The sequence below is a fragment of the Eublepharis macularius genome, chromosome 14 (assembly GCF_028583425.1).
Source record: "Eublepharis macularius isolate TG4126 chromosome 14, MPM_Emac_v1.0, whole genome shotgun sequence".
NCBI lineage: Eukaryota > Metazoa > Chordata > Lepidosauria > Squamata > Eublepharidae > Eublepharis > Eublepharis macularius.
In genome coordinates, this window is record NC_072803.1 from 62340702 (window position 1) to 62361870 (window position 21169).

The 21169-nt window shown below is 49.6% G+C and overlaps 1 protein-coding gene across 1 annotated transcript in view; it reads right to left on the bottom strand.

Annotated features, from left to right (window-relative positions):
- RAPGEF1 (Rap guanine nucleotide exchange factor 1) overlaps positions 1 to 21169 on the bottom strand; it is a 162676-nt gene that overhangs the window by 31029 nt on the left and 110478 nt on the right. Inside the window, exons 12-14 of the mRNA XM_054997396.1 lie at positions 9767 to 10054; positions 8270 to 8362; positions 1570 to 1658 (exon numbers count right to left, since the gene is read on the bottom strand). Coding sequence (XP_054853371.1) covers positions 1570 to 1658; positions 8270 to 8362; positions 9767 to 10054 — 470 coding nt within the window. The remainder of the gene's footprint in view (positions 1 to 1569; positions 1659 to 8269; positions 8363 to 9766; positions 10055 to 21169) is intronic.

Sequence of the window (21169 nt, forward strand, 5' to 3'; positions counted from 1 at the left end):
CGGAACCTCTTGAAAATGGTCACATGGCTGGTGGCCCCGCCCCCTGATCTCCAGACAGAGGGAAGTTGAGATTGCCCTCCGCGCCACCGAGTAATCTCAACTCCCCTCTGTCTGGAGATCAGGGGGTGGGGCCACCGGTCATGTGACCATTTTCTCCACGGGCAACCCACTGAGTTCCACCACCCCTTTTCCCAGAAAAAAAGCCCTGCCAGAAACACTTCCGAAACAGAAAGCAGGTAACTGACAAAGCGAGCTCCGACTCTCCGAAACTCATACCCTGGAAATGTAGTTTGTCTTTATGATGCTCCTGGACCCAAACCTTGCTCTGCTCCTCCGCTCTGTCCCATGCCTGCTGTTCATTGTTCTAACTATTCTATATTCTGAAATCACTCTCATGGTAGTGTAGTACACAGAGCAGTAATTTCCAGTCTCTGCACTGTGATGGAACAGCTTGGGTGCTGTGAGAAAGAAACTAATTCAAGCCTCTTGCGACTTCAATATATCCCTCCATTGGAGAGTCGATATGCTGCATCTGCCTGTGCTGCTCACCTGGCCTTACCCTGGCGCCCATCTGACCCTGCTGGGAGAACATAATTCTGTATGGAGGGTGGTTGGGGGGTGCCTGGATCATTCAATACTCTCCAATGCAACTAAGTAATCTGCCCTCAGAGGGAGCCTCCTCTCACAACTCTGGCATGAAAGTCACTCCAGGTGAGTCTCCTTCCTGTCCAGGGGCCTGATCAGAACAGTGACTCATATCAGAGTTGCAACAGACATTCTCCTCTGACAGGATGTAATTTTTATTTTTCAGGACTTCAAACCTTAGCGCATATAGAGTCATTTTAATTCAGTGCCTAAACTAACAATAGGGCGAGATGCTGGAAGATCTAAACGTCTGTTTTTCCTTTAAGATTTTTGTGTGCCTGGCTGCAGAGTGCTGAGGGCAAATCCCAGCAGCCTGATTAGGCCGTCTTATGACACTGTGTGCCTAAAGAGCTGCTGGCATCCTAGACGTGTTTCTGACGGCTCTTGGGGGCAAGAGGTTGGAAGGAGGTACTGCAGCCTGCTAGCAGGCCCCTTCACACCGGCAGCAGTTGCTCAGGGAGCCTTTCCCTATAAATCAGCAGACTCTGCCTTACCTTTCCTAGCCCCTTTCTGTACCTGGGTGGTGAGAACCAGGGTGGGGTAGTAAACAGACTGCTAGACTAGGACCTCGGAGGTTCAAGTCCCACTCGCCATGAAGCTCACTGGGCTAGCGCGGGCAAGTCACGCTCTCAGACCTAACCTGTCTCACAGGACTACTGTGAAGATAAAATGGAGGATGAGAGAGAGAGAGAGAGAGAGAACCGCATATGCTATCCTGAAGGGGCAAAGCGACTATGTACTAAAAGTAAATAAATATGGACCGTGCATGGTTACGACTTGCTGCCGGCCTTTCAGAAGACGTCTGATCCTGCCTTCAGCCCCCTCTGAGGCTTTTGTGTGAGGACAAAGAAAAAAGTGATCAAAATTCCCATCATGGTGTTGGAACAAGCACAAGAACCGTCAGATTAAGACCGGCAATCCCACCTTTTGCTTTCATCTTGGTTTTCCTTCCCCAGGGCATTGCTGAGGGAGGCCGAGTCCTTGGGGTGACCATCTCTGACCACTGGAGATTCCTGGAAGAGCGAAACAAGCCGTGAATCATTAAGGCCTCCCTTCCTGCCAGGAGGTGCCTGGAACGTGCTCAGCAGCAGCAGCAGCACCAACAGCCCTCTGCCAGGGCTTCCTTCTGAGGACCTCCAGGGAGGGAGTTACAGCCACGCAGCCCAGTGCCACGCACGCAACTCACACCAGGCTGGGAACGCTGAGAGAAGCCCTGCAGACTTTCACCCAGGCACCATCATTGGCGCTGAACCACTGTGAGACGCTGCCCCAAATTCTATTCGGCCACATGAAGGCCGGCTAACTAATCAGCCACTTTCTGTCAACCACTGATTGATTGTGGTCAAACCGGCTGTAAAGTCCAGGATATGCTCGTGCAAACGACGGCCTGCCTTTCCTCACCGCACCCCGGGGTCCTCTGACTGAAGTGAGCACCCCCCTCCCAGTCGCAGGGCTACCCAGACATAATCCTCATTTAGGGATCCCCACCCCCCGGCCACGCTAATCTTGACATTTCAAGGGTTTAGCCCCTCCTTCTGAGGATGAGGGCTCAAGATAAGGAACCAGGCTATTTTCTGTGCCTGGATAAGAGCTTTTGCTTTCAGCTGTGCCTCTGTATTCACCAGGCCTCACCTTTGAGCCATAAGCCGTAACCAAGGCGTTCTCCTGGCTGGTCAGGTGCCATCACCTGACTGTGCCCGTTCCACCGGGCGCTGCGCCCTGACACAGGAGGCATTGCCCCTTGTCTCCGAGATTCCACAGGAGCACCTGAGCTTCGGTGGGCTGAGCAGCCCTACCTCCTCTGTCTGTACCACTGGCCCAGCTTCTGCCATAAGTCTGCTACCCTCAGCCTCAACCTCCTGCCCTTGAAAAATTGAGGACAAGGAGAACAAAATGGCCAGAAATGGCCTCCACAGTGAAGCTCTAGACATTTCCCATGTCTGTACTGTCTTTACCACAAAGATAAAGGGAAATTCCTAGAACGTCACCCAGAAATGACATCACACACCCCAACTCCACCCTCCCACAGTCACCGCCCTCAAACTCTCCTGTCATTTGCTGAGGCCCTGCTGGCAATCCTGTTCTGCCAACTCGCCATTTTAGCTACATGGCCTACCTCCCCCTACTGGACACACGCCTTAACTGCAGGATGCCCCTAACACAGGAGGGCCCAGCCGGAAACAGAAGAGCCCTCAAACCGCCACATTACCACCATTTGGCAGAACCCCCAGAAACTGGATTGCATCAATCAGAACTATGGGATGGATGGCGACCATCGTGGTGGGAGGGGAACGCCAGTAAACTGGAGTCTATGCAGAGTGCACATGCCCTCCAATATGTAACTGATGAAAATAGATACAAGACTCCTATTTTGTAAATGATACGGCTGAAACACACACACCGAATCAGAACCCACTAAGTCTTTTATTCCACAAATGCAATGCAGTATTAATTTATTCTCAGCTTCTTTTGACTGAAAGAATCAAATTTTTTAAAAATACATGAATTAATTCTGCATCATGGAAATGAGCATTTGTTCTTTGGGTTGAAGATATATCAGGAAAGCATAAGGCATGATAATAAACAATCACGGCTCAAATGACATGTCTGCAATGGATGGCTGGGCAGACTTATGCACATGCTCATGTGTGTGCATTTATACGCATGGGTATCCATGCAAAAGGCATGCACCACAGGTGAAAGAATACGGCTCTTACCCATGCAAAAGGCATGCACCACAGGAGAAAGAATATGGCTTTTACTGTGCTTATTACCAAAGGTGTGTGATTCAGGTTTCCAATTTGGGTATTTATCACACATGAATCAGACCCGATTTGTAAAGATTCGGGACTTCTGAATCTGGCCCCGTATACTGGCTGATTCGGAAATGCCGAATCAAAGCTTTCCAAAGCAATTTGGGTCACTTCGGGGGACTTCCAATCCCCAGCTGGCTCCAGCTGACCGGCAGAAGAGGATCCTCCGCTGGTCAGCTGGAGTTAAAGGGCCCTTTCCATGCCTCATGAAAGTGGCAGGGAAGAGCCCTTTCCATGTTTCAGCTGGCCCGTGGGGGGGGGGGGTGGAATCTCCCCATGGGCCAGCTGGAGTTTGAAGGGCCAAAGGGCCCTTTCTGATTCTTTTTCCCACTGTGGAAATTCCGAAGCGAGAAAATCAAATTTTTCCATTCCTGCACACCCCTACTTATTACACATGAACAGAGAGCAGAATCAAAGTTGGTTTCAGCCAGTGTTTAACTTGAACATCTAAGAATCTGCATAAAATTGGGAAAACTGAAAGGCCTGTGAATTCGGACCTTAAAGACCAGATCTCAAGCATTAGGAGTGGGAAAGATCATGTCTATATCCTGTTTACCATAAACTTTCAAGTTCCTACTAAGAGACATTGGATCAAGATGCTCAAAAGTACCACCAGTGGAAGGATCAGAGGGGACTTCCAATTCAGAACCAGACTGTGAAGGCTGGTCATGTTTCACTCCTAATCTGACACTGGGATTCATCATAGAACTATCAATCTCTTTGAGATTTTCCACTTGCAGAGTTCTTTCTGAGCTGAGTCTCTATTGCCAGGAGCTGACACAGTCTTGCTCCTACGATCTTTCCTAGACACGTTGTCTTACTGAATAGACGTGGCCATTTATAGCACAATTAGAAAAACTAGCACGGGCCATTTCCAATCAACCTCATAACTGTAGCAACAAGAGGAGTTATATTTTTGACCCCAATTCACAGGGATGTTATTCCTCCCACGATCAACAATGACTGAGACTACCACCAGAAATTTCCACTGATGGAAAGGATTGCTGTCAGCGGAGTGCAAATTTCTTGCTTCCCCTCTCTTGCTGCAGCCCCAAACTTCTCCTGAAATGCTGCTCCTGGGGACGGGTGTCCCTCTAAGAACAGCATGAGTGGGGAGCTGGACATCTGCAGCACAAAGGAAGAACCTGTGGACCTCCCCCCCTTAAAATCTATGAGAGAAGGTGACCCAGACGATGTCTCAAAGAAAGCATTATATGGCGCAGTGTCATGACTGGGATCAAAACCATTGATGAAGAATGGGACAATCTTTTCTTCCAAAACTGAAAGGATGGTAGCCATGACTTCTGTTCCTTGGTTATAAGGGGAGGACATCTTTAGTACTGGCATGAAGTCACTCATCTTTCCAAAGCTAGCTAGGCTGGAGGGAGGGCTATCTTGCACTTGCACGGATGAGACCTGGTCTTGGAACTGGTATAGATCATAAAAGATGTATCAAAAAACTTTCTTCTGCTCTTAAGAGGGTGGAATTGTACTGTCCAAACCACCTGCAGCTCTTCCCCACAGAGATGAGAGGATCCCTTGTTATTGGCTTCAGGAGGAAACAGCTTATGGACTAGGCCTCTTGTGACATTGTGCCCTTATCCCTCAGTAAGCACAGGGAATGATCATCCAATCTTTGCCTCACAACGTTAGCCCTTTTTGAATAATGCCTTCTGTGCCCTAGGTGAAACGAAGCAGGCAGGCGAATAATAGTGGGAAAGACATTTTTTCGTACAGGATGAAGTACAAAAGAATTCTCCAAATTTAGTCTTCTCTCCACAGCAGCAAAATGAAAACTGAAGCAAGAGGTGAGCCCCTTTTCCTTCAAATGTGATCTGGACGCGGGAAAAGCCACTGGAAGAGAGGGGGGGCCATCCTGCCTGCCAAGACGCTCCAGAATTTCTTATGGCTGGCCTGCGCAAGCTCCCTTATGGGACTGCGCAGAGACCATGAATACAAACTGTGTCTGACAGGTAGCTGAATGCCCAAGTTGCCTCCCCCCCATTATGGCCCAACTTGGATTTACCCTCTGGGCCTATCAGAATAAATTCCAGTCATGCTATTTGTGAATGCAGCCATAGCGCTCTGCTTTGCCAAGAGAAAACTGACAAGCAGGGCTTTTTTTCAGCTGGAACACAGTGCAATGGAGTTCCGGCACCTCTTGAAAATGGTCACATGGCTGGTGGCCCCGCCCCCTGATCTCCAGACAGAGGGGAGTTGAGATTGCCCAGCAATCTCAACTCCCCTCTGTCTGGAGATCAGGGGGCGGGGCCACCAGCCATGTGACCATTTTCTCCAAGGGCAACCCACTGAGTTCCACCACCTCTTTCCCCAGAAAAAAAAGCCCTGCCTACAAGGGATGATGAGGTGTAGGATTCCGGATATTAGGAAAAACAAGGTTGTCCCACCTGCAACTGTTGTTCATCGAGTGTTCTTCTGTGCAGGCACACATGGGAACTGTGCATGCGCAGGCCTGCGCAGGCGCAGTTCCCATGTGGAACTCCCCAGAAGACACGGCGACGAACAACCAGATCCAGTTTTCCTTCCTTTGGAGAGGATGGAAAGGACGGCTCAGGAAGCCTTCAACATGATTATGTAGAGATGCGTTATGAAAGCCCATGAAGATTCTTTCCAGGAAAGGTACTTCACCACCCTGACCCCCAGACCTCCTGTAATTTTTTCCACAATCTGTCAGGTAAGCTGTATTCTAAAAATGAATAATGTATGAATTCAACAGCAGCAGCTAAGATGCAAACGGCAGAGGATCCCACTGTGTCTTCTGTTCCAGCCCACCACATCAATAAGTTGGAATTTTCGCAACAGCGAGGCAGTGAGAGGGTTCATCTATTACCATTTAATATGTATAGTATAAACTCTGTGCGTTAGGCACTTCACTGAAAAGGCGGGAAGTAAGCTGATGACGGGGGTGGGGGGGAATTATACAGGCACTGGGAAGGGACACGACCCATCACAGTGGGGTGGAGGGGCGAAGCAAAGCAAAGAGCCCCTGAAGCTACTTAGGGCCACAGGGGCCACTGGTTTTCTACACAGAAAAAGTGGCTCAAGGAGAATAGCATCAGACCCCCTCGGCCAGGGGGTTCAGGGTTTGGCTCTGTGGCTTCTCGTTGTTTGTGCATCTCATCTTACTTCCCTCGAGTCAGGCTTTTCAACGGCAGCTGGTGACGTACACATGCTAGATAGAGGCCAAGCAGCCGTATCATTATTTACTGGATTTACTTCTATCCCAAAGCAGTTTACAGCGTTCTCCTCTCCTCCATTTGATCCTCAGAAAAACCCTGTGAGGTAGGTTAGGCTCAAGCCCGAGGTCACCCGGTGAGATCCCATGGCAGAGCAGGGATTCAAACCTGGGTCTCCCAGGTCCTAGACCAACACTTGACCCGCTGGCTCCCATTAAGGAAAAAGAATTTTTTTAAGGAAACCAGATTTTTTTTCCTTTTACACCTTGGCTTCAGATATGACTGCATTATAGAATCATCGCGTTGGAAGGGAACTGTTGGGTCATCTAGTCCAGCCCCCTGCACAATGCCAGAAATTCACAACTACACACACCCAGCGACCACTGCCCAGAAGATGGCAAAATACCATTAGGATCCCTGGCCAAACTGGCCTGGGGAAAATTACTACTCGAGCCCAAGGTGGCGATTGGTCTTACCCTGGGCCTGTAAGAAGGGGCCACGAGAACTCAGCGCTGATGTCACCCTTCCTGCCCTCCCTCTCACGATCTGCCCATGTGCACAAAATCAGCATTGCTATCAGATGGCCTTCTAGCCTCTGCTTTAAAACCTCCAAAGAAGGAGGGCCCACCACCTCCCAAGGAAGCCTGTTCCACTGAGGGATGGCTTTAACTATCAGGAAGTTCTTCCTAATGTTTAGATGAAAGCTCTTTTGGTTTAATTTCAACCTGTTGGTTCTGGTCCGACAGCAGCAGAAAACAGCTCCGCGCCATCCTCTCGATGACAGCCCTTCAAGTACTTGAAGATGGTTATCATATCACCTCTCAGTTGTCTCCTCTCCAAGCTAAACATACCGAGCTCCTTCAGCCTTCAACATTATGATGAGTAACAAGGAAACAGAAAAGTTGCTATACATCACAGACACATTTCCCCCACCTATGACAAAGAAGCTTTTCCTTAGGATCAAGGGGGTTTCCTCAACACTCAGAAGGAGGAACCTGGTTTGAATCAGGCCAATGGCCTCGCACTGGAGTTAAAGGCAGGCAGTTCACAATTCAGGACTCTGAAGGGTCGCACTGCGAGGGGTGGGGGTGGGGGTGAAGTTCTGGACCGTATCTCTGTGTCACTTGGATGCATGATACTTTCCTGAACTCGGTTAAACACGTCTGTCCAGGGTCTGCCCCCTTCTGCTATCTATTCCCCACGGGTTTGTCTTCAGATTCACAACACATGGAGGAGTGCACACGTCCTTGCAACCCCTTGCAAATGCCATGTTTTATTGAGGAAAAACAACACAAAACAAAAACAGAAGCAGCGGGATATTGTGTTAGCAGCACATCCTAATTCTACATAAAGAGCAAAGTACCACAAAGCACACGTGGGGAGCAGAAAACAAGCTGTTTTCAAAACACGCTTGAGAAAAACCAAAAGCTCCCACAGCCATGCACAAAGCAGCAAAAACACTACGAGCGGGAAGTTCACACCAACTGACAGGCCTCTTTGGCCAATCCCCCCAGGGCTGCCGGTGGTGGAGGGATGTGCCTCAAATCCCCGGCAGAAGCGCGGTCCACATGCAGCCTGCCACGAAGGCTTGCCCCCCTGCGCAGTATTACTTACTCCTTCAGAGTGAGGGAGTTCCCCGTTGCTTTGGCTGGAGGAATACAGATTGACGTATTCACCCTCCCCAGCCTCCTCACCGGCGTTTTCACTCTACAGGAGACAGGACGAAAGGAAACGGATGATGGCGCTTTGTGGCCCAAGCACTGAACATCCAGCAAAGCGTGTGCAGCGAGGGCCCCTCTGTGATCTGAGCCCCCCAGCTTGGAGGGAGCAGATGAGAGGCTACCGGCATTCATTCAGCAAAAGAGTTCTTCCAAAGCAATTAATTTCTGCCTTATTTTTTAGGGGGGGGGGGCGGAGACACCTGCAAAGCTTCCAAAACGTATTCAGGCTGTATAGCTCTTGCAAAGGGGATCAGAAAGGGTCTTTTGAAATCCAAATGTCCAACCAGCACAAAATTTGACACAAGAAACACCTTCAGTGCAGCGATCCGGAGGAGTGAGCCGTATTAGTCCGTACTTGCAAAATAGTAAAGAATCCAGTAGCACCTTTAAGACTAACCCAACTTTATTGTAGCATAAGCTTTCAAGGACCACAGCTCTCTTTGTCAGATGCAGATGCATCTGACGAAGAGAGCTGTGGTTCTTGAAAGTTTGTGCTACAATAAAGTTGGGTTAGTCTTAAAGGTGCTACTGGATTCTTTACTATTTTGCTTCAGTGCAGCCTTCCCCAAATTTCTAATAGGCCAGGTACATTTTTTCCTGAATTATGACTAAAGGAAAAAAGTGCAAAAATGACCGGCCCTCCAAAAAGCCCCTCTCCTGCAAGACTCAGTCTTTTTTTCATTGGATGGTGACCATTAGGGACTGGTGAAGAAACGTACTGGTACATCTTCTTGGCTAATTGTGCTGCATCTCTATATTGGGATGAACCAAATGAATTTCAATCACACCCAATGCACACATTCAGCAGAATTGCCAGAAGAGCCTGGTTGGGAGGATGTTAAGGCCCAAGCAATGACTCATGCCGAGATGGCGAAGCAGCCTCCTCTGTGAGGTTCTACAGGTTTTTTCCCCAGCACAGAGTTTGCAATTGCTAATACTTACTGACCCCTTTTGAGTCTTGAAGAGGGAACTTTTTTTCTGGAGTCTGGATACTATGGGTAGATTTCTCAAAATGAGCTTTGAGAAACACAGATTTTGGGCAACCTGCATTAGAGCTGGTGGCCAGGAACGGCTTCCTCGGTGACACAGGCGGGGCTGAGACAGTAAGCAGAGCACCAGGGAGTCAGCAGATCATCTGACCTGGCTTGCAGTTTCCCTGGGCTGGTTGGCAAGGCTGACGTCAGGCACTTTCTCCCCCTACTTTGCATCTGACCAGGTGAAACCCACCACTACTATAAAACTAAACTCTCACTCTCTACGCACACAAAGAGAGCCCAAACTCTGCCTCTGGGATCTAAACTGGGCATTGGCCCAAATACCTTTTCCCTCTCTCTCTCTCTCTTTCTCTCTCTCACACACACACACAGCGTTGCACAATCAGAGTTCTCACCGAAGATGTCTGGAGAGAATCAGTGAAAGAGGTTTCAGAAGGAAGGCAGACAGAAGCAGTCCCGTTAAAGCTGCTCTCCTGAGAAGAGGAGGTGGCCCCGTCCACAGTGCTGAGCGCCTGAGCGCCTGCGGCTGGCATGGCCGCCAGGTCAGAGTTCGGAGACTGGTGCACAGGCGGGAAAGGCAGAGGCGGGGAGGAGGTGGCGGAGGTAGATGAGAGAAAAGGAGGAACGGAAACTTGGTTGCGAGGCGCAAAGTCTTGGGAGTAAGACCTGAATACCGATTTGTACTGCAAGGGATGGCAACAGTGGAGGGGGAAGCGAATCAAACCAACATAAGGGGCAGGGAAAGGAAAAGAGAGACAGAGAAAAAGAGAAAGAAATTAGATCAACAGCAGTCCCTGCAGCACGAGGTCAGCCCGTGAAAGGAACTCCTCTGCTGAGATGCAAATCTCCTTCTAGGTAACACATTCATTGGGCCAACAAGATGGTAAAAAGGCAGTCCCTCAGGCTATGCATGCTCTCCCATCAAACGGAAACTTCCACAGAGAAAAAGCTCATTGTAGTGACCTGTATCAATTGTGCACAAATACACACTTCCTGGTTTTACGCTGGTTTGGGTCACGTGGCTCCATTCTGCTAACAGTGACGTTTCCCGCCAGTGCACGGAGCCTTCTGGAAGAACCTTCCGGAAGAGCCTTGGGCCAGCAAACGGCTCCTTCCACAGGAGGTAAGCAGCCCCTTCAGCAGAACAGAGACTATTCAGAACCTGAGTCTGCTGCAAATTTTGGCTGATTTGCATTATTCATTTTGATTTTACAAGCCACCAAGAGACAGGACAAACTCTTAAGATGCTGCAGTCCAACTCTCTGACTACGGGAAGTCCCGTTCAACCTCCCCTCTGCGCCTCCCTAAGGTGTTACACAGAACCCTTCAAGCATATCTTCGCAGCCACATCAGAACGAGAAAGCTGCTTATCTTGAAAGAAAGAAGAGAAAGGTTGAGGTTCTCCAGTAATGAAATTCTCCATGCAATCCTACACTGTGCCTTTTTCCAGAGTTCCGACAGAATTGTAGCACTTGCCCCAACATGTACCTTTTCTGCAGATACATCATGCACTGGCTACAGAGTTCAGCCTCCTAATCATCTCCATAGTCCACAGGGCTGCACAGACAGGATCACATGGGCAGTGCCTGAGAAACATCACTGAAGCTGGAATGTGTGTGTGGTGGAGGGGGGAGAATTGGGTTCTGCAGGACTCTGAGGTAAGGGTTTCGTGGTAATTTTGTTCCTTTCTATAAACGGCAGAGAGAGCATTACGCAAAACATATGCAAGTATGCACACTTCGAGTGACACATGCTGGTCACAGGAATTTGCTTTTTGTGTCACCTTGCAAGAGGACATCTGCACATGCTGTAGTATAGGAATGGTTGCACCAATGAGCGTGGCCCCCTTTCCAACGCATTCAGCATATAGGATGCCTGGGTCTGCTTCCTGAGAACAGCATCAGGATGAAACAAGTACATGCCTGTGTGTGTGTGTGTTTTTTTTAAAAAAAAGCATTTATTAGCTGCCTTTCTAACTTGCAGGAACTCAAGATGGCTTAAGAGAAATAAAATAACAACAGTAGGAGGCATCGTCACTTCATATTACCCAAGTGAAGACAGACAGGTATGAAAAGCTGACATGAGAACTGAACAGCTGTCACAAGAAGTGTGTTATGATATGAGATGGAGCAAAATGGCTGGCAGGTGAGAGAAGACCCCCCCACCCCCTGCCCAAGCTCAATCTCTAGGGGGGAAAACAGGTCCACTCGGTGACCGTCTTGCCCAGTGTTTCCATTTCTACTATTATTTCAAATCAATTTTGTTTTCTGGACAGGGCCGTGGCTAGCTCGTGAAATCTTCATTCACTGAGAAAACTCCCTGGATAGCTTTGGACCAATCATTTTCTTTTATACTAATTTATGCCATGCGCTGTTGGAAGGATCAAATTTGAAGAAGATAACCCACCACAAAACCCAGCAATATAGCACTTCTGCGCAACGCACACATCGCAGAAATTAAGTAGGAGCACAAACTCTTTTCAATTCACTCCAGACGCAATTTTTAAATGAGTCCATGAATTGCTATCATGAAAGGTTAACTTTGAAGTAGACGGAGTCTACTCTGGGTGGTCCAAATGCCAACAGAAGAGAGGTGGTTAGAGATTTTCGAGGGCCCCTCCTCTCCGACATCATCTGTCACACACACACACACACTCACTCACAACCCTGGTGCATACAATTCACTCCACCACACCCTTTATTGCTGCATCACAAAGACAACAGATATTATGTTAAGTTGCCAGCTCCATCAGGACTGCATGTTCAGGATATTAAATTATCATTAAAAAGCAAGTTTCTGTTCCTTAAGACCCTGAAGACAGGCTTGGGGGCCACAGGGGCTGATGCCTCAAAAACCAACTGAGCTGCCAAACAGGATCTCCTATGGATTTGATGGTGCAACTCTTCAGGACCCTGCATACGTCCTTTCCCTTTTCTTGACAAGTGGAGTCAGAATAAATTATGCAAAATATATTATGTAATATAACAGGTACGTTACCTATTTTACAACTTACGTAATTCATACTGGAGGCAAGAGTCAGTTTTGGGGGAGGAAGGAGATGCAGAATGAAACGTGCTCTGGATAAAATGGAGCATCTGAGAGTCTCTCTACACGAGACACCTTGGTATGTGTTCATCAAGTATAAGGAGACATAATGTTAGCCTGGAAGCGTAGTTTAAAAAGACGGAGCCAGTGGAGATCGCTCCTCAGAGGGTTTATCAATTTCATCATCGACTCCCCAAAGGCTCTGTCAATTTCACCTCTCCAGTCTAAAACTTTGTGGGATTGCAGCCAGAGGACAGCGAGGAATGGAAATGGGCTGGAGCTGCCTTCCAGAGCCAGGCTTGGACCTGGGGAGGTTATAATGGGCCGAAGTTTCCCTTCTGGCATTTCACAGCTCCTTTACACAGTTCCAGTGTATAGCAAAGCCTTTGCCCTGCCACCAGCTCTGTCTTTTTAAACTACCCTTCCTGGTTACCATTGCATTTCCTGACATGTGTTCTTCACGTGTCAGATGTCTGGTGTACAGAGTCTCTGGGAAACTTCGTTGCCTACATTCCAGCTCCTTCCTTCCTTCTCAAATTCGCATTTTTGCCCCACCCATGCCTACTCTGAGCATTTATTCACACAGTTTGGGTGTTTATTTTACAAGATGTATACATCTTCAGAACTAGGAACTCTGAGAAGCACGCTGCATCTGCCCCAGTCTTCCAGGAACGCCAAATGAAACTGCAGGACTTCAGAATGAGGAACAAGATGCCCTGCTGGCAACTTGGGGAGGGGAATCAAGCCCTGAAACATCTCCCTCACCAGCACTCTTTAGTATACTGGGCAAGAAGCCAACAGAACTTATTTCATTTGCCTTAATGATACGCCACTCAACTGATTCGTCTCATGCAGGCAGCCCCAGCTCCCGAGCACGTGCTGATTTGACAATTTAACAAAGAAAAAAAATCAAACCAAAGTTAGCCCTTGTAAATCTTTCTGCACAGACTTCAGAGATCACCAGTTCAAATAGTTTCTTCTTCTGTTCCCTCCTAGACCCGCCCCCCCCCCACCATATCAGAAATACCTACACAGGGAGGCCTCTCCCTCCTCCTCCAAAGCTCACCTTCCCTTTGATCTCTCCAGTCCTCCTCACTCCTACCTGAACAGACCCTCCCACGCATGAGCCGGCGTCTTCTCAGGGCTCCCCCTTGTTATTCTAGCCTTGCCCTCTGCCACCACTTAGACCATCCACTCCTGGTGAAAGGAAGGAGACTTCCAAAATGCCAGTCTCTATAGCACCACGTTCAGGGATGGCAGACAAAAGTTAAACACACATGTATGTGCACACGCATAGGATTCTTCAACAAAAACAAAACTGACAGTCTAATCCTGTGCAAAGTTACTCCAGACAAAGCCTGTGGATTTAACTGGGACAGAAAATTCCACATTCCATCAGATACAAAAAATATGACCTCAGGTCCATGAGCCCCATAGAAGATTCTGCTGCAGTAAATCTGGGTCTTTTCCATTTATTCTGGAGTAGACTAATATGGCTAGCCCTCTGGCACTCCTCAGGAGTCTGTCCAGAATCTGCAGGTAAAAAATCTGAGACTGTCAACGGCTGCATATTTCCTACCCCTGAGGGCCAGAGACTGGAAAGGCACAACATGACAAAGCAAGCTCCTCAGCAAAGAGCATCTGGCAGCTTGAATTTTACCTCCTGACATTTCACTGACGGAACAGCTTTCACCTCTCGTGATCCCAACGCAGCCTGTGCAAGGACATCTCCGAGGGACCAGCCAGGGGGCCTGACATCATGTTGCATGGATAAGGAACCGAGAAAGGGGATTCTCTTGGGAGGAAAAATGAAAAAGACAAAGAGCCCCTCTGCGCCGTTTGGACGGATGAAGATCTTGGACCCTGTCGAGGCTGTGCTTCAGCTGCTGACACGTTTGTTTCTTTCCACATGAGCAGAGCTGGCTGTGGAGGGTGGGTGGGTGGGTGGGGAGAGACGTCAGCTTTTGACACGGCCTCGGTCACCCTGGCAGCGCTAATCTCCACACTGAGTCTGCGATGCAGACTGTGCCCCAAATTGCTCTCACTGGCTAGGCCCAAAACGTTAAATCCCCAGTTAAGACTCCAGCTCATAACATCAGCCTAGCTCAGCATATCCTTTCTGCTGGTCCCGACCGCCTGATGATATGCATCGTGACCTCCCTGGGGGATACGCCCAATGAAAGTTTCATAGCTGAGATGCTGTGACGAAGGCGAGGAGATTGCCATGGGCCACATGGAGTGAAGATAACATGCACCATAAGCCGGGGTCCGGGATCAGAACTGCAGATGGGAGATCTTGCAAGATTGGGTCTAGGGTACAGGGTCAAGTCTGGGGACGCCAGAGAAGGCAACAGGCAGAGGACACAGGTAACTCTTGAGGAAAGATGAGCAAAGCCTTAACTGCAGAGTGCTGGGGGTCTTCGTGAGGGGGCCACTGCCTCGGGATCAATCAAAAGGCCGCCAGCATGCAATAGGGAACAGAGTTCTGGATTTGGCTGCAGAGGGACTTGGATTCAAAACTCCACACAGCCACAAACCCACGTTCGGGGCCAGTCACCACCTCAGCCAAGTTTGTATCAGAGAGGAGCTGATCCAATTAAAAGGAGGAGCCTATGAATGCTGCCCCAAACAAACAGGATCCATAAAATAGGATCCTTCGCTTTATTTCTTTAAAAAACCTTTTCCTGCTCCTACTACGTTGAAACCAGCTTCCAATCATCAATAGAAACCACTGTAATAAAATATACAAAATAGCTATCACAACAATTCATAGAAATTCAACCCACGTAAGGACTGCATACTCTTTTTTGTCGTCTCTCCCCCCCCCCCAAATCCAGAACCACACGCTCTGTGGAAATCATCAGTGTCAAAATCAGCCCACAAATGGACACTTAAATTAATTCTCAGAACAGAAACTGCGTGAAACAGAGAACGTTCTGAAGGGTGCCTCCGAGCTATCATGCCATCCCGAGAAACGCCTGAAGTTTCCAAAGCTGGCACACTGCTTGGCCACCCATGAAAATAACAATATAGGCAACTGGGGAAAAAAGATACCTGCTGAGAATCCACAGCCTCAACAACACAACAGGAAACACGTTCAGAAATTACTTCAATCCTGGGACATCTAAAGGCTGTAGTGAGGGTGCTATTTGCCCAGACATGGTTGTGAGAACATGCGGTTAGTGCCGAGGGGCAGCTGAGTAAGGCTTATGGTGGCACGGATGGGATTAACCGCCCCCTGCAGCTCCTTGCCCCTCCTCATGAACAAGTAATTCAAAACAGTAAATCGGCAGGACGATGCAGCTGGAGAGAGATGCAGCTAGCAGAATTTAGCAATTTCATTGCATGGATGCAGCATTTATTTTTCTAGCGGGTGGCCTTGAAAAGGCTTTTTAGCAATCATAGCCTTGAAAAGGCTTTTTAGCAATCTGGGCTCTCACAGCTTAAGGGGCCTCCTTCCCTTTGCAGCTGAGCAGGACTGGAATTGGTCCTGGAATTCTAAGTATGCAGTCAGGCTGTGACAGGAGACAAAAATGTTACAGGGGGGAGGGAAGCCCACCCTCTTTCTGAGATCATCCCCATATGGCCTCTACACTGACTTTTCCTCAGCTCAGCATGCGGAGGAGGCTGAGGCCAAGATAACCTCTCCAAGAAATACAGAAAATCCCTCCTCCTTTGGGAAAGCTTCGTTTCACTTAAGAAGAGGAACTGCCCCTTTCAACACCATTGCCGCAAGCCTACCAACTGCAGCTGAAGATTTAAACTTAGAAGTTGGCTGGCGCCTGCGTTCTCCACTTCTGCCTCACTCCTCCAGGGTCAGAGGGGTTAAAGCAGCAGCTGACGCAGCCCCTAAGCCCCCACCGCTTGTCTGTCAAGGGAGCACTTCCCTGTAGGGAAGGCAGAGAGGAGACCGCGCATAGCAGAAGTTCGACAAACAGAGGGATTTCCAAACCAAGCCCTCGAAAACCAGTAGAAAAAAGCAAGAGTCCAGCACCACCTATAAGACAAAAAAAAATTGTGGTAGGGTCTGAGCTTTCGTGAGCCACAGCTCACTTTTTCAGATACTGCTCACTTCTTCAGATACTGAGGCTGCTGTAGCACAGTGGTTAAGAGGTTTGGCTGCAAATCAGCACTTTATGGGTTCAAACCCCACTACTGCCATAAGCCACTCCTCTCAGCACCAGGTCCCCAGTATTGTGGGGATAATAATAATACTAACTTGTATCTGAAGAAGTGAGCTGTGGCTCACAAAAGCTCATCCCCTACCTCAAATGTTGTTAGTCTTATAGGTGCTACTGGACTCTTGCTCTTTCCTACTGCTACAGTCACACTAACACGGCTACCCATCTTGATCTATATCGAAAATCAGGTTGGGCTCAGAGCAACTCAGGAGCTTGAGAAAACAACCATCCAGTGGGGCCTCAAGAGGGCGCCACCTACACTAGGAAACGGCAGGGATCATCCTGGTCCTCCCATCTGGCATCCCTAGTCCATAGAGCAAGCAAAATGACACACAAGTCCAGTGTCACCTTAAAGACGACTGACGTGGATCCCGCTGTGAGTTTTCATGAGTCAGAGCTCACTTCTGCAGGTGCGAGGAGAAAGCAAGACTGATTATTTTTCTCTCCAACTCTGTGGGCTGGCTATGAACAGCAGGGTTCAGAAGGCTGGAGCAGCAGACAGTTCCAAGCTCACTTCAATGAGCTCTCAGAGCAATTTGCGCCTTTCAGCTTCAAGAGGAAAGCCACAGACCTCCAGACAGTTCAGCTTCACCAACCTTATGACCTTTTAAAGTCCCATTGATGGTGTGATGCTACAGAGTGGTGGGAAACTCAGATCACTAAAGGTAGCCAAGTTTTGCAGAAGTATTTAATCCTCTGGAGGGAAGCCCTCCTTGCACACCCGCCTGCTTTGCCTAAAGAAGGTCCCAGAGGAGCCCCTCCTCTGCCACAAAACTGGCCCCAGTCAGAGTAAACATTACTGGGTGACTTGGACCCAGCACTGGCCTGACTGTGTGCATGTGTATCGTGCACCTTGTTTAGGGAAGAAAGCAATGGCAGGAAATGTATTGTCGAAGGCTTTCACGGCCGGAGAACGATGGTTGTTGGGGGTTTTCCGGGCTGTATTGCCGTGGTCTTGGCATTGTAGTTCCTGACGTTTCGCCAGCAGCTGTGGCTGGCATCTTCAGAGGTGTAGCACCAAAAGACAGAGATCTCTCAGTGTCACAGTGTGGAAAAGATGTAGGTCATTTGTATCTACTCAGGAGGGGTGGGGTTGAGCTGAGTCATTCTGTAAGAGTTTCCCAGGGTGTGGAATGCTAATGGCGGGAGGCTTCACTGTAACCTGAGGAGGTTCTTTGTCAGACTGCACAGGGAAGCCATTGAAATTCACAAGCATAAGCAAAACTTCAACAGGAAAGAAGAAACCTTAAGAATGAACAGAGCATGGGCTCCAGTTCTGAAAAACACCAGGCCAACAAAACACTCCACACCCGACAATAGCCCTGCAGAGAAGATTAGCACATCAAGCACCAATCCATATGCAAAAGAACCTCCTCAGGTTACAGTGAAGCCTCCCGCCATTAGCATTCCACACCCTGGGAAACTCTTACAGAATGACTCAGCTCAACCCCACCCCTCCTGAGTAGATACAAATGACCTACATCTTTTCCACACTGTGACACTGAGAGATCTCTGTCTTTTGGTGCTACACCTCTGAAGATGCCAGCCACAGCTGCTGGCGAAACGTCAGGAACTACAATGCCAAGACCACGGCAATACAGCCCGGAAAACCCCCAACAACCAATGGCAGGAAAGTTCTCCAAAGGTGGAATCTGCCCGGGATGGCTGCCCAGCTCTGGCACCATAATTGAAGGGAAGGATTCCCTGAATTTCTGTGCCGTAAGAGTTTCCAACACCAGAGCAACAAAGAGAAGCAGCCCCTGCAGAACAGATCCTGGGGGGGAAATCAGAAGTCTCACATTCCACCAGCCATCACTGTCCTTTGCTTCCCGGCTGGTGCTCCCAACCCTCCCCTCTCGACTTCTCCACCTGTAACCAGGGAAGGCACCAGGGTTTCTGGTGCCCGAGGCCAGGGGGTGCATGTCATCATGCAACGTGTGCTGCAGGCCGGCCCCATTGGTGCGGCGGGCGGCTGGGACAGTGCATGGGTGCCCTGCGCCGCCCGATACGCCTGCCATGCCTGGTCCGGGGTTGCTGCGCCCAGCCAGGTGTGTGTGTGTGTGCTGGCGGCAGCAGCAGCAGGGTGGGGCAGGAGGGATGGGAGGCTGTAGCAGCTGCGGCTTCCCATCCCGCCCGCTTAGCTGCCAGCTTCCCTGCTGCCAGCTCTGCGGCACGCACCTCTGCCCCCCGGCACCCCCTCTGGCTCCCCACGCTCGAGGCAGGGGCCTACCTGCTTCCATGGGCGTGCTCGCGCGCTGGCCCTGCCTGTAACCTGCCTCCTGCTCTCCCTCCAAAGCAACATATGCACAAACTCCTTTCCGAAATTAACCATCCATTCCTTTCATGAACATTTACACCACCAAGCAGAGCAGGGGCCATCTTCCATACTGAAGACTGGCACGTGCTGGCATGGGTTAAGAAAAGGAGCTGTGAAGTGGAAGACAAATCACATCTCAGCCATGAACTTACCCAACGGCCTTTGGTGCCCTGTGCTGCAAAATGCGCCTGTTGGCCCACCTTATAGGGCTGTCCTGAGGATTACAGAGACAGCCCCTGTGAAGAGCTGCTGAACACTTTCTAAAGCCATTGCGCTGTGCCAGCTCCTGCCAGTTTGCACTCCAAGAATGCTCAAGCTTTGACATTTTTCAACAAAGTGCTGCCTGGAAGCATTGGGGGAGGGGGAAGAGTGGAGTGACACAAATAAGAGATTCTTCCTCTCACTTCTGCGATCCCCCTCCCTCGCTGCACGCTGGCTCTGAGGTTTAGCAAATGAAATTTGCACATCAAGATACAACAGCAACAGCAGTCAACAAGGAAGACATAATGCAGAGCCTTCTGCATTTGAGACGTGGGTGATAAGCTGCCTAGGAAGGTGATCGGAGTGGGAAAATGGCGTTTGACCTGGAAGGCAAAGAGGCACTCTGCAAGGAAGCAGGTGGAATGAAGCAACGGAAAGGCCCTTGTGAGGCAAAGGCTCTCATCAACTTCAGCTGAGCATCGTGTTGGCACCAGGGTGGTTACAGTGGCTAGCGCCAGACTAGGATCTGGGAGAGCCAGGTGTGAATCCCCACTCTGCCACAGAAGCTTGTTGGGTGACCTTGGGCCAGTCACACACTCTCGGAGCAAAGCTACAAGTGACGCACTACACGTGGCGGGTCCGTGCAACTTTACCTGGGGGAAGCATAGTTGGAGACTCCTTCCCCTCTCTGACGTTATATGGTTACTTCCCCTCTCTGTTTCCCTTCTCAGTTTTTAAGAACGGATGGTGGAGTAGCAGCGGCGGCAGCAGCAGCCCCTTCTGCTGCTGCTTGCCACCGGCCAGCTTCAGGCTTCGTTCAGGGGCACACAGCTGCTGCTCTCTCCCAGGGCGCCCTGCATCCGGCGGGCTACATGCCCCGGGGAGCTGCTCTGGAGAAAGCCTCCATGTCGGCAAAGCTCCAGCCACAGCAACAGCAGGAAGATCTGCTGCTGCTGCTGCTGCTCTAATATGCCCTGCCGCTGACCCTGCCCTCCCGGAGGAAAACTGGAATGAGGGCATGTTAGAGCAGCAGCAGCAGATCTTTCTGCTGTTGTTGCAGCTGATGCTTTGCTGACGTGGCAGCTTTCTCCGGAGCAGCTCCACATGGGCAGGCAGCCCGCCGGACGCAGGGCGCCCTGGGAGAGAGCAGCCGCGAACAGAGCCTGAAGCTGGCAGGTGGCGAGCAGCGGCAGAAAGAGCTGCTGAGGCTGCTGCCGCTTCTACTCCACCATCCGTTCTTAAAAACAGAGAAGGGAAACAGAGAGGGGAAGGAGTCTCCCACTACACTTCCCAGGTAAACTTGCGAGACCAATCAAGTGCTCTCCACGTGTAACGTGGCACTTGTAGCTTGGCTCTTAGCTTAACCTACCTCGCAGGGTACTTGTGAGGATAAAATGGAGGAGGGGAGAATGATGCAAGCTGCTCTGGGACCCCTCTGGGGGAAAAGGTAGAGTAGAAATGATTATGCGAATAGATAAATAATGCCACTGAATTTCTTGGGCCCCCAAACCCATTTGCTCTAGCAAAGCAACCCTCGAATGTCTGATTCATTCATATACATCTAGGGATGGATTTAGAAGAGGAACAAAAGGCAGTCAAACAGCGGGTCAGAGCAAGGGATCCTGACACGCTTCTCCTTCAATCCAGGCTCAAGCCACTGTGTGAATGACAGCCAACCTGTTACTCGCACGTGCAAGAGGCTGTGCATACAATGCCGTTATGTACAAGCACAGATGCCCCCCCCCCCCGGTGCAGGAGAAGCAGAATAAATCAGACAAAGGAATAAAAATGCCAAATTATGCTGAGTGCTAAATTACAAACACTCATTATGAGCAATGTGCATAACCTACATAAGTAAAATGGGCAGATTGTGTAACCTACCCTTTAGACTACTTGCAGAAGAATTTAAATGTGTTGGGGGGGGACTAAGGCCACAGAAGCACTAACCAAAGTGCGCAGGTCTGAAAATGATTCGGGGCCGGAGAGTCTGGGTTCCGTCTGTCCAATCATAGTCTTGCTTTCCTCTTCCCCCCTACTGATTTAAGAGGCTTGAG